Raw genomic sequence first — 18,116 nt, 5'->3', positions numbered from 1 at the left:
AAAAAAAATAATCTATGAACTCGCCATGCCCCTCAAAAGTGATCTTTAAACACCGTAAATCGCTGCGGCGCTATATTGAATTGATCAGAAAAAAAAAATAATATGTCACTGCGGTGGGCGGACTGAACGCAAGTGTGCGCACACGTTCAGGCCTGATCGGGCGAACACTGCGTTTTTTGTAGAGCCTATAGAACATGTCCTATTTTTGTCCGCAATTACGGACAAGAAAAGGCATTTTCTATATAGTTCTGGCAATGTGCGGATCCGCAAAATGTGGAAAGCACATTGCCGGTGTCAATGTTTTGCAGATTCACGGTGTCCGTGTTTGCGATCCGCAAAACACATACGGACTTTTGAATGGAGCTTTACAGGGGGGTGATCAATGTCAGGGGGGTGATCAGGGGTTAATAAGTGACGGGGGGGGGGGGGTATAGTGTAGTGTGGTGCTACTTATTACAGAGCTGCCTGTGTCCTCTAGTGGTCGATCCAAGCAAAAGGGACCACCAGAGGACCAAGTAGCAGGTATATCAGACGCTGTTAACAAAAACAGCGTCTGATATACCTTTCAAGGGTTAAAAAAAAAATATAATAATAATCGCATCTACAGCCTGTCAGCAAATGATCGCCGCTGGCAGGCTGTAGATCCACTCGTTTACCTTCCGATCCTGTGAACGCGCAATCCTGTATGCGCGCGTTCACAGGAAATCTCGCCTCTCGCGAGATGACGCGCCAAGGAGGAACAGACCGACCGCCCGTAGGACGTATCCCTGTGTTAGGCGGTCGGGAATAGGTTAAAGAGTCGGGCAGACTTCGTGTATCAGGTTTTGTCGTAATTATTTCTTTCACAGACAAGTTCTTCAAAAGAAGAAAAAAAAATTTAAAAATTAAAAAGAGAAAACTGCACTTTTATATGTGTACCTAAATAAGCAATTTATATATAATTCTATTTAAAGGGAGTCTGTCACCACATTTGAGCATATTAGACTGATCAAATAGCGTTCTATGTGCCACCGAGAACTTAAAAACGGTACCTTTGTTGTATCTAATGGAGTTTTCTTTCAGCCAAAAATTAATTTTTAAGATTCTGTAAATGCACCCTCTCAAGTGCCCAGGGCAGTGTCTCAATCATCCGAGCCCCAGGCAGCACCTCCTCAATGGCTCATAACCCCGCCTCTGCCCACCCGTTTACTCTCCTCCTCTCTCCTTTTCCACTGCGGCTGCGCGGTCAAATTCGTAGCGGGCGCAGTGGAAAAGGAGAGAGGAGGAGAGTAAACGGGCTGGCAGAGGCACACGGAGGGCGGGGTTATGAGCCGTTGAGGAGGTGCTGCCTGTGGCTCAGACCATTGAGATGCCGCCCTGGGCACTTGAGAGGGCGCATTTACAGAATCTTAAAAGTTCATTTTTGGCTGAAAGAAAACTCCATTAGATACAACATAGGTACCGTTTTAAGTTCTCGGTGGCACATATAACGCTATTTGATCAGTCTAATATGCGCAAATGTCGTGACAGACTCCCTTTAAGTGTCACAAAGACTAAATATTTTGTTTTTCAGTTTAATTCATGGACGGCATTGTGTCTCGGGGCTCTTTTGATCACTGAAAACAATCTCGGACACCTGTGATAATTAGATTGGCAGGTGAGCCCGATTTAAGGAAAAAGTACTAAAGGAGGGTGTTCCACATTATTAAGCAAAGCACCATTTTCAAGCAATATGGGGAAGAAAATGGATCTCTCTGCTGCCGAAAAGAGTGAAATAGTTCAATGCCTTGGATGAGATATGAAAACATTAGATATTTCACGAAAACTTAAGCGTGATCATCGCACTATTAAGAGATTTGTGGCTGATTCAGCGCACAGACGGGTTTGTGCAGATAAAGGCACATTGAGGAATATTTCTGCCAGATCCATGTATCAGTTCAAAAGAGCTGCTGCTAAAATACCATTACATAGCAGCAAAAAGATTTTTGAAGCTGCTGGTGCCTCTGGAGTCCCACGGACATCAAGGTGTAGAGTCCTCCAGAGTCTTGCAACTGTGCATAAACCTTCTATTCGGCCACCACTAACCAATGCTCACAAGCATAAACGGCTGCATTGGGCAGAAAAATACATGAAGACTAATTTTCAAACAAACAGTCCTATTCACTGATGAGTGCCATGCAACCCTGGATGGTCCAGATGGATGGAGTAGTTGGATTTTTGGTGAACGTCCACCCTGTTCCAACAAGGCTGCAACGTCAGCAAGGCGGTGGTGGAGTCATGTTTTGGACCGGAATCATTGGAAGAGAGCTGGTTGGCCCCTTTAGGGTCCCCGAAGGTGTAAAGATGACCTCTGCAAAGTAGAGTGGAGTGGAGTTTCTGACTTACCACTTTCTTCCCTGGTACAGAAGGAAGAACTATGTTTTCCGTAATAAAATCATCTTCATGCATGACAATGCACCATCTCATGCTGCAAAGAATATCTGGCTGCTATGGGGATAAAAGGAGAGAAAGTCATGATGTGCCCTCCATCCTCCCCTGACCTCAATCCTATTGAGAACCTTTGGAGCATCCTCAAGCAAACGATCTATGAGGGTGGGAGGCAGTTTACATCCAAACAGCATCTCTGGGAGGCTATTCTGACATATTGCAAACAAATTCAAGCAGAAACTTTCTAAAAACTCACAAATTCAATGGATGCAAGACTTGTGAAGCCGCTATCAAATAAGGGGTCGTTTGTTAAAATGTAACGTGACCTGTTAAAATGTTTAAAAAGTTAAAAAGTATTGTTAAAAGTTTGATTGAAAAAGCTTTTGATTTCAGTAAATATGCTGCAAACACAACAAATGACAATTTTCAGTTCTTTACAACCTATAAAGTGCGTAATAATTTAGAACATTGTAAGTTTTTTATGTTTACTATAATAAGGAGATTTGTTCTATAAAAATTTTATTGTACTCTAAATAGTTGATAAAATGAGAATTATGCTGACTGTTATTAACATCAATTATTTAAAGGGATTCTGTCATGAGATTTTACCCCTATAACCTAAACATATGCCCATGTCCACACTAATAACATGAATCCTAAGCTGGCCTTATTAAACCTGCTTGTGGCTCTTTTAGCCCAAAAAACAGGTTTTTTATAACCTGTCAATCACCTACTTAAGGTGCCCAAGGGAAAGTCCGTTAATACAGGGTGCCCGGCCGCACCCATCACTGTCAGGCCGGCGCATATGCTCTTCGCTCAACGAAGCCACTGCCAGGGGTCCGCACGGGCGCATCAGGCTGGGCCTAGTGCGCACGCGCGGGATCTGGCAGATGGACGGGAGGATTGCGGAGGTGGTGCTGAGGTGAGGAAGGCGGCACTGTAGACAGGGAGGGCGGCGATGGGCACCAGACGGCGATGGGTGCGGCCAGGCACCCTGTATTAACGGACGTCCCCTTGGGCACCTTAGGTAGGTGATTGACAGGTTATAAAAAACGTTTTTTTTGGACTAATAGAGCCACAAGCAGGTTTAATAAGGACTCTGGGGAATTCACTGGCCAAAAAGGTGGCATCAATACCCTTGATGGCAGCTGCCCCATCGGCCAAGGCTGCAGTAGATGTATACGCAAAAACACAAATGCAATCGCACTCTGCAACCAGCACTCTGCCCTGCCTCTATGCTGGATGTTGAATGAGACATTGGTGTACATTTTGGCCAAAGCGTAATAAGCCACTCACCACGTCAAGGTCGCCTCCAAGAGTGGTCCCTAACACTAGTTCCTACCCGTTATGGGCCATGACAGCCACACAAAGTCCAGGGAGCGCAGGTACAGCATGCACGCCAAGCACACTCTGCTTTTAACCCCGTCTGGTGGCTCCAGGAGAAGTATATAGTGGGCTCAGCATGCATGTTAGTACTTGCATCCCTGGATCCGATTAAAGCTGTAATGGCACCGGATGGGGTTAAAAGCAGAGTGTTCTTGGCGTGCATGCTGTACCTGTGACAGAGGCCTTAGGCATCCAACAAGCATTCGATGTTCTATACCACTCGCAGAGTTTGGGAAATGTCGAAAGAATGAATGGCACGAGTTTAAAATGAAAAAAGCCATGGAAGTGACGGGGAAGAATGGGGTTGACTGCTTACATGTAGCCTTGTTCTCAATCAGGTACACGCCAAGTAGAAAAACTGGGTTGTCCCCTTATGGAATACTCTTTGGGTCTGGCCCTCGCACAGGTCTATATTTTCCACAAGTATTGGCCATGAAACACAGTTCACTGTCAGAATATATATAGGCCCTACAGGCTCAATTAAATAAGGTACATAAAAAGGTGTTTGCATCTATTCCAGATCCCAACAGTCTTGAAGGTTGCCACTCTTTGGAACCAGGAGACTGGGTGGTCCTAAAGAGACACATCAGGAAAAGCCTCAACCCCCGATTTGACAGACCCTTTTAGGTCCAGTAATTAAATTGGGTCCATGTCAGTCATTACCAAAAATTTTGAGTGTTGAAACTGGAGCAGATTATGCCTCTCATCACTTTTGTGGCTATTGATCCCGGTGCAGAGAATATGGACTCTTAATGAAATGCTGAAGGAAGAATGGATGATCCAACAAGCAAGATCCCCTACCAAAAACATCCAGGATAAAATTGGGATGTGTAATTGTAATGTAATTTGCAGGATGCTCAAAATCAGGGGTGAAGAGGTAGGCAAGTCCTGCATGTGTGATTAGCACATGTCAATGTACCTCCTGGGCAATACCTGAAATTATTCACAAAAAGGAGGGTGAGGGAGAGCACAAAGGCATCCATTTTTCTAATACATGTACTTGGGAGGGGGTTTATGAAAGCCATGTTGTATGCTTGGGAGGAAAAAGAACAAATTCCACAGTGGGCACTTACTCTCCCCATGCTAATCCTTGCATTTTTGTTATCTCTAACCAGACATACTAACTCAAGTTTTTGGCTCCACTATAACACTTTTACTGTTTTACTGCTAAAATACCACATCCTAGATCTCAATGAATCAAATATTCCAGTTACAAATCTTTATTTATTACATAGTATAATGCGTTGAGAACAATAAAACAAAAATGATCAATGTAAATCAAAATTAATATCCCATGGAGGAGGCGGATGTTCTCCTGAGGGATCTCCTCCCAGACCCGGATTAAAGCATCAGTCAACTCCTGCACAGTCTGTGGTGCAACGTAGCATTGGTGGATGGAAAGATACATGATGTCCCAGATGTGCTCGATTGGATTTAGGTCTGGGGAACGGGTAGGCCAGTCCATAGCATCAATGCCTTCATCATGCAGGCCAAGCATTGCCATGCATTAGAAATAACCCAGGGCTCACTGCACCTGCATATGGTCTTACAATGGGTCTGAGGATCTCATCCTGATACCTAAGGGCAATCAGAGTACCTCTGGCAAGAACATAGAGTGCTGTGCGGCTATCCAAGGAAATGCCTTCCCACTGCATTACTGACCCACTGCCAAACTGGTCATGATGGAGGATGTTGCAGGCAGCATAAAGTTCTCCACCGTGTCTCCAGACTCTGTTACGCAAGTCACATGTGCTCAGTGCGAACCTGCTCTTATCCGTGATGAGCACAGGGTGCTAATGTCGAATCTGACAATCTTGCTGTTCCGAGGTAAATGCCCTGCACAGTGTTGGGCCATAAGCACAATGACTTGTGGACGTCGGGTCCTCATACCACCCTCATGGAGTCTGCTCAAACTGTCAGAAACATACAAATGGATATTAGTGGCCTGCTGGAGGTCCTTTTGCAGGGCTCTGGCACTGCTCATCCTGTTTCTCCTTGCACAAAGGAGGGGGTAGCGGTCCTGCTGCTGGGTTGTTGCCCTCCTATGGTCCCCTCCACGTCTCCTGGTGTACTGGCCTCTCTCCATCATGCAGGCCAAGCATTGCCATGCATTAGAAATAACCCAGGGCTCACTGCACCTGCATATGGTCTTACAATGGGTCTGGGGATCTCATCCTGATACCTAAGGGCAGTCAGGGTACCTCTGGCAAGAACATAGAGTGCTGTGCGGCTATCCAAGGAAATGCCTTCCCACTCCATTACTGACCCACTGCCAAACCGGTCATGATGGAGGATGTTGCAGGCAGTATATCCTCTCCATGCTCCATGGTATCCTCTCCATGCTGTGGATACTGTGCTGACAGACACAGCTAACCTTCTTGCCACAGCTCGCTTTGATGTGCCATCCTGGATGAGCTGCACTATCTGAGCAACTTCTGTGGATTGTAGACACCGCCTCATGCTACTGTACCTCTAGGGGTGAGAGCAATGGAAAATGCAAAAGTGACCGAAAAGGATGAGAACAGAGAAATGGTGCGTGGTCACCACCTGCAGAACCACTTCTCTATAGGGGTTGTCTTGCTAATTGCCTATCATTTCTACCAGTTTCCACAACAGGAGGAGAAATTGATTCACAATCAGTGTTGCTTCACAACTGGACAGGTTAATTTCAGAGAAGTGTGATTAACTTGGAGTTACATTGTGTTGTTTAAGTGTTCCCTTTATTTTTTGATATATATACAGGTCCTTCTCAAAAAATTAGCATATTGTGATAAAGTTCATTATTTTCTGTAATGTACTGATAAACATTAGACTTTCATATATTTTAGATTCATTACACACCAACTGAAGTAGTTCAAGCCTTTTATTGTTTTAATATTGATGATTTTGGCATACAGCTCATGAAAACCCAAATTTCCTATCTCAAAAAATTAGCATATTTCATCCGACCAATAAAAGAAAAGTGTTTTTAATACAAAAAAAGTCAACCTTCAAATAATTATGTTCAGTTATGCACTCAATACTTGGTCGGGAATCCTTTTGCAGAAATGACTGCTTCAATGCGGCGTGGCATGGAGGCAATCAGCCTGTGGCACTGCTGAGGTGTTATGGAGGCCCAGGATGCTTCGATAGCGGCCTTAAGCTCATCCAGAGTGTTGGGTCTTGCGTCTCTCAACTTTCTCTTCCCAATATCCCACAGATTCTCTATGGGGTTCAGGTCAGGAGAGTTGGCAGGCCAATTGAGCACAGTAATACCATGGTCAGTAAACCATTTACCAGTGGTTTTGGCACTGTGAGCAGGTGCCAGGTCGTGCTGAAAAATGAAATCTTCATCTCCATAAAGCTTTTCAGCAGATGGAAGCATGAAGTGCTCCAAAATCTCCTGATAGCTAGCTGCATTGACCCTGCCCTTGATAAAACACAGTGGACCAACACCAGCAGCTGACATGGCACCCCAGACCATCACTGACTGTGGGTACTTGACACTGGACTTCAGGCATTTTGGCATTTCCCTCTCCCCAGTCTTCCTCCAGACTCTGGCACCTTGATTTCCAAATGACATGCAAAATTTGCTTTCATCCGAAAAAAGTACTTTGGACCACTGAGCAACAGTCCAGTGCTGCTTCTCTGTAGCCCAGGTCAGGCGCTTCTGCCGCTGTTTCTGGTTCAAAAGTGGCTTGACCTGGGAAATGCGGCACCTGTAGCCCATTTCCTGCACACGCCTGTACACGGTGGCTCTGGATGTTTCTACTCCAGACTCAGTCCACTGCTTCCGCAGGTCCCCCAAGGTCTGGAATCGGTCCTTCTCCACAATCTTCCTCAGGGTCCGGTCACCTCTTCTCGTTGTGCAGCGTTTTCTGCCACACTTTTTCCTTCCCACAGACTTCCCACTGAGGTGCCTTGATACAGCACTCTGGGAACAGCCTATTCGTTCAGAAATTTCTTTCTGTGTCTTACCCTCTTGCTTGAGGGTGTCAATGATGGCCTTCTGGACAGCAGTCAGGTCGGCAGTCTTACCCATGATTGCGGTTTTGAGTAATGAACCAGGCTGGGAGTTTTTAAAAGCCTCAGGAATCTTTTGCAGGTGTTTAGAGTTAATTAGTTGATTCAGATGATTAGGTTAATAGCTCGTTTAGAGAACCTTTTCATGATATGCTAATTTTTTTAGATAGGAATTTTGGGTTTTCATGAGCTGTATGCCAAAATCATCAATATTAAAACAATAAAAGGCTTGAACTACTTCAGTTGGTATGTAATGAATCTAACATATATGAAAGTCTAATGTTTATCAGTACATTACAGAAAACAATGAACTTTATCACAATATGCTAATTTTTTGAGAAGGACCTGTATATATATATATATATATATATATATATATATATATATATATCTCTAAGGCAACATGCACACAACCGTATGTGTTTTGCGGTCCGCTTAGCAGAGTATGTATGTAGCTGGTTCCTACATTGGCCTGAATATTGTAGGCTTAGGCAAGTCCAACGAGAGGCAATAAATTAATGTTAGGGACCCATCTGCGAAAGCCACCTTGACGCCTGGTAGATGGGCCCAACACACGTTTGATCAAATATGTGCGCTAAGAGCTTCCATTGACTAATTTATAGTAGGTATTGTACCACTTTTATTTAGAATGACCCCCATTTCTAAGCTCTGTTGTTTGTATGTATAATCTTTGTTTGTATGTATAATGGTGTGCAACCATTTTTATAAATATATATATATATATATATATATATATATATATATATATATATATATATATATATATATACATACACACACACACACACACACACACAGTACAGACCAAAAGTTTAACACACCTTCTCATTCAAAGAGTTTTCTTTATTTTCATGACTATGAAAATTGTAGATTCACACTGAAGGCATCAAAACTATGAATTAACACATGTGGAATTATATACATAACACAAAAGTGTGAAACAACTGAAAATATGGCATTCTAGGTTCTTCAAAGTAGCCACCTTTTGCTTTGATTACTGCTTTGCACACTCTTGGCATTCTCTTGATGAGCTTCAAGAGGTAGTCACCTGAAATGGTCTTCCAACAGTCTTGAAGGAGTTCTCAGATATGCTTAGCACTTGTTGGCCCCTTTGCCTTCACTCTGCGGTCCAGCTCACCCCAAACCATCTCGATTGGGTTCAGGTCCGGTGACTGTGGAGGCCAGGTCATCTGGCGCAGCACCCCATCACTCTCCTTCATGGTCAAATAGCGCTTACACAGCCTGGAGGTGTGTTTGGGGTCATTGTCCTGTTGAAAATAAATGATGGTCCAACTAAATGCAAACCGGATGGAATAGCATGCCGCTGCAAGATTCTGTGGTAGCCATGCTGGTTCAGTATGCCTTCAATTTTGAATAAATCCCCAACAGTGTCCCCAGCAAAGCACCCCCACACCATCACACCTCCTCCTCCATGCTTCACGGTGGGAACCAGGCATGTAGAGTCCATCCGTTCACCTTTTCTGCATTGCACAAAGACACGGTGGTTGGAACCAAAGATCTCAAATTTGGACTCGTCAGACCAAAGCACAGATTTCCACTGGTCTAATGTCCATTCCTTGTGTTCTTTAGCCCAAACAAGTCTCTTCTGCTTGTTGCCTGTCTTTAGCAGTGGTTTCCTAGCAGATATTCTACCACGAAGACCTGATTCACACAGTCTCCTCTTAACAGTTGTTCTAGAGATGTGTCTGCTGCTAGAACTCTGTGTGGCATTGACCTGGTCTCTAATCTGAGCTGCTGTTAACCTGCGATTTCTGAGGCTGGTGACTCGGATGAACTTATCCCCCGCAGCATATGTGAATCTTGGTCTTCCTTTCCTCGGGCGGTCTGCATGTGAGCCAGTTTCTTTGTAGCATTTGATGGTTTTTGTGACTGCACTTGGGGACCCTTTCATAGTTTTCCCAATTTTTCGGACTGATTGACCTTCATTTCTTAAAGTAATGATGGCCACTTGTTTTTCTTTACTTAGAATTTGTATTATGGCAAGAAAAAAGCAGCTAACAGTCTATTCAGTAGGACTATCAGTTGTGTATCCACCTGACTTCTCCACAACGCAACTGATGGTCCCAACCCCATTTATAAGGCAAGAAATCCCACTTATTAAACCTGACAAGGCACACCTGTGAAGTGAAAACCATTTCAGGTGACTACATCTTGAAGCTCATCAAGAGAATGCCAAGAGTGTGCAAAGCAGTAATCAAAGCAAAAGGTGGCTACTTTGAAGAACCTACAATATGACATATTTTCAGTTGTTTCACACTTTGTTAGGTATATAATTCCACATGTGTTAATTCATAGTTTTGATGCCTTCAGTGTGAATCTACAATTTTCATAGCCATAAAAAAAAAAAACTCTTTGAATGAGAAGGTGTGCCAAACTTTTGGTCTGTACTATATATATATATATATATATATATATATATATATATATATATATATATATATATACACACATACACACACATACATACACTACGTGCAGAATTATTAGGCAAATGAGTATTTTGACCACATCATCCTCTTTATGCATGTTGTCTTACTCCAAGCTGTATAGGCTCGAAAGCCTACTACCAATTAAGCATATTAGGTGATGTGCATCTCTGTAATGAGAAGGGGTGTGGTCTAATGACATCAACACCCTATATCATGTGTGCATAATTATTAGGCAACTTCCTTTCCTTTGGCAAAATGGGTCAAAAGAAGGACTTGACAGGCTCAGAAAAGTCATAAATGGTGAGATATCTTGCAGAGGGATGCAGCACTCTTAAAATTGCAAAGCTTCTGAAGCGTGATCATCGAACAATCAAGCGTTTCATTCAAAATAGTCAACAGGGTCGCAAGAAGCGTGTGGAAAAACCAAGGCGCAAAATAACTGCCCATGAACTGAGAAAAGTCAAGCGTGCAGCTGCCAAGATGCCACTTGCCACCAGTTTGGCCATATTTCAGAGCTGCAACATCACTGGAGTGCCCAAAAGAACAAGGTGTGCAATACTCAGAGACATGGCCAAGGTAAGAAAGGCTGAAAGACGACCACCACTGAACAAGACACACAAGCTGAAACGTCAAGACTGGGCCAAGAAATATCTCAAGACTGATTTTTCTAAGGTTTTATGGACTGATGAAATGAGAGTGAGTCTTGATGGGCCAGATGGCTGGATTGGTAAAGGGCAGAGAGCTCCAGTCCAACTCAGACGCCAGCAAGGTGGAGGTGGAGTACTGGTTTGGGCTGGTATCAAAGATGAGCTTGTGGGGCCTTTTTGGGTTGAGGATGGAGTCAAGCTCAACTCCCAGTCCTACTGCCAGTTTCTGGAAGACACCTTCTTCAAGCAGTGGTACAGGAAGAAGTCTGCAAGGTAAGAAAAACATGATTTTCATGCAGGACAATGCTCCATCACACGCGTCCAAGTACTCCACAACGTGGCTGGCAAGAAAGGGTATAAAAGAAGAAAATCTAATGACATGGCCTCCTTGTTCACCTGATCTGAACCCCATTGAGAACCTGTGGTCCATCATCAAATGTGAGATTTACAAGGAGGGAAAACAGTACACCTCTCTGAACAGTGTCTGGGAGGCTGTGGTTGCTGCTGCATGCAATGTTGATAGTGAACAGATCAAAACACTGACAGAATCCATGGATGGCAGGCTTTTGAGTGTCCTTGCAAAGAAAGGTGGCTATATTGGTCACTGATTTGTTTTTGTTTTGTTTTTGAATGTCAGAAATGTATATTTGTGAATGTTGAGATTTTATATTGGTTTCACTGGTAAAAATAAATAATTGAAATGGGTATATATTAGTTTTTTTGTTAAGTTGCCTAATAATTATGTACAGTAATAGTCACCTGCACACACAGATATCCCCCTAAAATAGCTAAAACTAAAAACAAACTAAAAACTACTTCCAAAAATATTCAGCTTTGATATTAATGAGTTTTTTGGGTTCATTGAGAACATGGTTGTTGTTCAATAATAAAATTAATCCTCAAAAATACAACTTGCCTAATAATTCTGCACTCCCTGTACATACACACTGTATATACAGCATTCACTGCTCACTACAATATATGTCTTTGTGTCGTGACCTCCAGGCCGGAAACCACAGGGAAATGGGGATAACAACTAGGCCTGGACACAGTGAAAAAAGAACAGGTCACCTCCTACAGCTACCCTAATCCTGGCCCTGACTCCTCACGCTGTATGAACTAACCAAGATGGTAGGACAACTCATACACTGGAACTTCGGTTCCTGGAATCCCTGAACATCCCTACTGATAATGAAGGGTGTGAGACAACCTGTTCCTCCAAGATACGGAAGAACAGGAGTCTCACCCGGCCTAGATGCAGGGAAAAGAGGAGACCGTGAACAGCTACTGGATCGGCAGTAAAGAACCAGAACAACACACTTACCTGCTGCAGCCACATGACTGGAACCTGTGCATATGTACTGAGCCAACAGACAAAACAGGACACAGTACAAACACCAAACATAGGAACAAGCACACCAGTAACTGCCTGGACCCACCATGCGAACAGGATGCATGAAGGCACCAGGAAGAGCTGCTCACTGATTTGTAGTTCCCCATCTGGGGAACCCTGGGGCCCTCTCAGGGCACAGATACACAGAGACAAGTCTAGCATCCATGCAGGACTGAGCATACACCATAGACAGACCAGACATGGAACACCAAACAAGACATCACAACACCCACCCATACATAAACAACACCATACCACAAAACGGATAGTGAAGGGAAGGAGAAAACAGGAAGACATCGGAGAGACATCGATGTCCCACTAGGTGGCCCTCAAGGACTGGGCAGATGGGACACCCAGGAAAGGAGCAAAGCTCCAGCACCAACAAAGGCTGGAGTAAAACAGACTCCATCCTAAAAGCCACAGGCAATATAAACCCCTAGTGGCCACACCCAGCCTGGTAGTTAACCCCACCAGTACCAACAGGGAAAGAACAAGGAGAAAGGAGGAAGGTAAAAACATGCTACAACCAGAAGACATTGCCCATGGCAACCAGCATGCATGGCTAACGTGTCACGGCGCACAACAACCAGACCGAGACACAGCCGTGACACACCACATCACATGAGAAGGTAGATTTCGATCACAAACATGGCATCTGATAGGTTAAATAAATTACCAGGTTCAGCATCACTACTGATTCCAGTCATTGAGGCCTGGTGCCTACTGTGTGTATACTGCTCAATGCAGCAGCCAATTCCATACAACCTCTAAAGCTTAATGACGTACATGTATGCGATTATGCGTGAAGGAGTTAAATTTGCAGCCTAAAGGGAAATACTCACTTTTCTTCCTACCACTCCTATACATGCTGTGCCTGCTTGCATAACAACAAAAGGTAAGTGAAAAAAATTAGATTCACTAATTTGTCCATCTAACTGAAGCGCTCCTGCATAGCAAGCTCTTCTCTTTTTCCTTCCATGTGAAATACTGCCTTAACCAGGGACGGATTAACTGCATCACAGGCCCAGGACAGTTTGCTCGTAGGATACATGGGTCCAATTTCCTCTCATAGTTTCCACAGAGCTCCAGTGCTGCTCACTGTTATACGAATCATAATAGGTTAGGGTGACCATGGGCCTCCCAGAGGCCTTAGGCCTGGGGCGACTGCCCAAAATGACCCTATTATAAACTACCATTGGCCTTAAAGGGGTTCTCCAGTAAAAGTCACTGCCTGGACAAGATGTTTAAATACAAATTAGTAAATAACTTTATTCAAAACAACCCTTTTAAAATCGTGGAACATCACTCTATTTAAATCAGATACCTCCCACAGCGTGGGAAGGGGACTCAGATTGTGCACAGGATCAGAAACACAAAGTTTGGTTTAATGGAGCAAGATAGTGTCCATACCAATATACAGAATATTGCACTAAACTGATGCAACCCAAATGGACCAGGACAAAAAAGAGCAAATGTGCAGTCTTGTATCATAACCTCCAGATAGCACATGAGAGGACTAGAGGAATTAACACTGGTTAGGTGACCTGGAAAAACACATATCAGAGGGTGGAGAAACTGCCTAAAAATAGGGTATACAACACTATTGTCGACACAGCATTCAGAATTCCAGGCAGAGTTCTGTGTCGGCACCCCTTGTAAAAGCCCAACAACGGCACAGAGACCACCTCCCTTGATATGTTACTGTTACTGTTAATACGGCCCCTACGTTAACACAGATTTCCACTCACTACATTTGCCACCATTTCAGCTCTATACATTTCAACAGAGTATCATCAGGAGTTGGTTGTGCAGCATACAATTTAGCGGCTATACTGGTGCCGAATGTTATCAATGGCGACTGCTCAACTGCTAAACTAAATTCTACCTATAACTTAAGTATGTTTATGCTTCTTTGTACAATCATAACTGCAAAAGAACATGTCATTTGGGGGCTTCCCTACAACCTTTATTAGCCTAAGTATTCCCCTCTGCAGCAGCACAGCTAGATGCATTTTCCACACAAGTAGGGAGCATATCCCTTCTTTGGAACCTGCTGCAACATCCTTTCCCTCACTTCCCACTATATTTGTCATCAGCTCCAGAGTTCGCAGAATAAAAAGGGGAAATCACACTTAGGGTTCTTTCACACGTCCGTATGTATTGCGGATCCGCAATACACCCGGATAGCAGCACCATAGAACTGCCTATTCTTGTCCGCAATTGTGGACAAGAATAGGACATGTTAAATTTTTTCCGGAGCCGTGGTCCGGAAGATCGGGTGGCGCGCTCCGGAAATGCGGATGCGAACAGCACACTGTGTGCTGTCCACATCCATTCCTGCCCCATAGAGAATTAATGGGTCCGCACCTGTTACCAATTTGCGGAACAGATACGGACCCATTCTGCGGATGTGTGAATGGACCCTTAAGGGGGGGGTGTACACGTCCCGATGTTACAGCCAATTGTCGGGAAGGAGCATTGCTTTCCGACAGTTAGCTGCTCATTCAGTGAAGGAGATCGCTGCATGTAAATGCACATAATTCACAGAATGAGGAAGAGGGGTCGCTGTTTACACAGCATATTCTGCTGCCCAGAAACTATGATTGATGTGCCTGCACAAATGACTGGATCACCCAATGAACAAGCATTTCACTCGTTCATCAGGTGATCTGCGGAATATTTAGATAATCAGTAATGACTGTTCCTGACAAACTGCCTATCAGCCAGAAAATCAGGCCGTGTAAATCCACCTTTAGACAGACAGGAGGCTTCTATAGCCTTCAAAAGCTGTGTAGAAGCAGTTCTTTTATCAGGCTCAGAAGTGCAGCTATCTCTGACACCCCCTATTTCCTGTGAACCATCTTCTTTCTCTCTGTTACTAGGGTTGAATCTAGCCTTACAACAAGCAGTGGACTGCAGATTAGAAAGAAGTGGAATTCCTAGGGGCCATGACTTTACAGCTTTTTTTTTTCAGGTGGATGTAGGCATATTTTGTAGATTAAATATTTTAGAAATTTGCTAGTTACACCATTCTATATTAAATAAAATGCAATTGTGTTAAAGTACAGTAACTCTTTAAAGTTTCTCTTATTGATTCACTGTGTGAGACCCAAACTGAGTTCTCTAGCTCTACACCTGAATGAGTCAACCCACTTAAAGGGGTTATACAAGACTGAATAACCTCTTCTACAATGCCCTGACCGTGACACTGTGCATACTTACCTGGTCGCCAACACCAGTTCCCTTCCCTGCCTGCAGAAATCAACATCCGCTGACGGATGGGGTGCAGTTAATAGCGGGCCGCCGCACTGACCTTTCCCCTTGCATCATGTGTGACGTGACATGTCAACATCTGTCAACAGAGGAGGTGCAGCCAATAGTGGGCCACTATTGGCTACACCACCTCAGTCGATAAATGTTGATTTCTGCAGGTAGGGGAGATGCGAAGATGGCCATGGAGTGATATGGGAGGAAACCAATGACGGGGACCAGGTAAGTAAGCACAGTTAAGGTAACGACTTACAAATACTGATGAAAAATACTGATCAAAATGCTGACCATGTGGAAGTGGCCTAATAGTGAGAAAATTAGCATAACAGAAATTAAGGTAAGGAAATGCAAAGACCGCAAAATCTATTCTTTAATCAAGTTGAAAGTTGCATCATGACACTTATAAGCTGATGTACCAGCAAAAGTCTTCGATTTGATTGTTCCCTAAACAGTCTTCAACATAAGACATGCAGGACCTTTCCTTTGTAATATTTTTTCTATTATTGACATTAGACAAGCATGTACTATTTTTACAAAATTTACAACATTGTACACAAAGTTGCAAACCCTGCCTTTGCCTGTGAGGGTCCTGGCACCTGCATTGGTATTGACCAAAATAATAAGATACCGCATTACATTTAAAGAGGATATGTCACCACAAAATGTAATGCAATCCGAAAGCAGCATGTTATAGAGTAGGAGAAGCCAAGCAGATTGATGGGAAAAGATTCTGTAAAACTTGTAATTTATACATGTATATCTTAGGTTTTACAGGAGGTGAAAAAAGCAATATGTACAGGAGGGAGGTGTTATCAGTGATTGATAGCATTGTGTATATGAATACATACATAGATAGCTGTCAGTCACTGGTACCAATATGTTTATCTTGGCAGCCCTGTGAATACCTATCAATTTGCTCTGCTTATCCTCCTCTGCAACATTGTGCCTTCAGATTGCATTGGATTTTTAGATGACAGGTCCTCTTCAAAGGGCATAACAGAAAACAATAAACCTTAATGTACTGATTACCAGAAAATGCTTTGAGCACGTGTATATATTGTTTGCAAGTAACAAAAGTTAGTATATCATTTAAAATGTTAATGTTGTTAGTATAGGTAACTTACCAAGAGCCACCCTTGATACATTGACAAAAGTTCGGTCTTGTACAAGAAAACCACCATCAGGATTATGCCACAAATTATAACAGAAACATTTTGCACAATTAACGAAGTCTGCGCCACTGAAAAAAAAAAAAAAAGGTACGAGTTAAATTAGACAAGATCTCAACATATTAAAAAGCTTGTGCAGCCATAAAAACATTTTTTTAAAGGTTTTCCATGGTTTAACCCCTTAAATACCAGGTCCAATTTTTGTTTTGCATTTTTTCCTCCCCACGTTCATAGAATTTTTGAAGTGCTTAAATGAAGGAAGAGACTAATAGAAGAGGTGACGCGTGTTTCGACACATGCAAGTGCCTGTGAGCAGCTGCTCACATTGCTTTGATAAAGGCACTTGCATGTGTCGAAACACGTGTCACCTCTTCTATGAGTGGCGAATAAACCCGATATAATTGCAGTACCAAGGAGTGCCCATACCTTCACGCAGTGAGCCCGACTATTCGTAACCAGCACACGGAGTGCTGTCCGCATCTTTTGCAGCCCCATTGAAGTGAATGGGTCTGCACCCAAGCCGCAAAAACTATGGCTCAGATGCGGACCCGAACTATGGTCGTGTGCATGAGGCCTTAGGGCTGTTTCACAGGAGCGTGACCATTGCGGGAATCACGCTCCGTGTGTGAGTGTGATCCTCTGCTCTGGACTTGGGATTCTGGCCATGCCTCCGCACCGCAAAACAGTAGTGCAATGTGGACTATCGGATGCGAATTGCAGACCCCGTGCACTGTGGCCTTTAATTTGCGGTCCGCAGCATGGGCCCGGCCAGCACACAGGGAGCTTACCATGGCAGCTTGGGAAGCTTCAGAAGCATCCAAGCTACCTTGGTAACTAATCGGAGACCCCAAAATTCCACTGCAGAGGCTCTGATAGGAAGGCAGAGCGAAACGCATCCTTCTACCTCATCTCCCAGATGCCACAATCGGTGCTGATCGCTGCATCTGAAGGGTTAAATGATGGAGTTCAGCACAATCACAGTTCCGTCATTATGGCTGGATGCCTGCTGTGTTATACAGCCGGCACCGGTCCCGAATGAAGTGGGATCACTGCAGGGGTTAAAATATTAAAACGATACAATACTCACTGTGCTCATGTACAGATGCTTCAAAGTCCCCAACCAGTGTCTGCTTTCTGGACCATCTAGAGATGCACTAATGGCCACTCAGCACAACCTGAGGCACATTGCTTTTGCAGCCACTGATTGGCTACACAGGCATTTCTTGTAGTTTGACAGGGAGCATGAAGCAGAGGTTGGTGGGGGAATGTGAATTGATGGAATGTGAGCAGCAGGGAATCAGATGTATATTATTCACACATAAAGTGCTACTATATTCTGCAGCGCTTTACATACATTAGCATCAAGCTGTAC

At 43.7% G+C, this 18,116-nt stretch overlaps 1 protein-coding gene across 1 annotated transcript in view; it reads right to left on the bottom strand.

The window, feature by feature from the left end:
- SLC40A1 (solute carrier family 40 member 1) overlaps nt 1-18,116 on the bottom strand; it is a 299,923-nt gene that overhangs the window by 183,691 nt on the left and 98,116 nt on the right. Inside the window, exon 4 of the mRNA XM_044304309.1 lies at nt 16,700-16,815. Coding sequence (XP_044160244.1) covers nt 16,700-16,815 — 116 coding nt within the window. The remainder of the gene's footprint in view (nt 1-16,699; nt 16,816-18,116) is intronic.

The sequence above is a fragment of the Bufo gargarizans genome, chromosome 8, assembly GCF_014858855.1.
Source record: "Bufo gargarizans isolate SCDJY-AF-19 chromosome 8, ASM1485885v1, whole genome shotgun sequence".
NCBI classification, from domain to species: Eukaryota; Metazoa; Chordata; class Amphibia; order Anura; family Bufonidae; genus Bufo; species Bufo gargarizans.
Note: the sequence above shows the minus strand (reverse complement) of the source record. Positions and strands in the feature narration are given on the sequence as shown.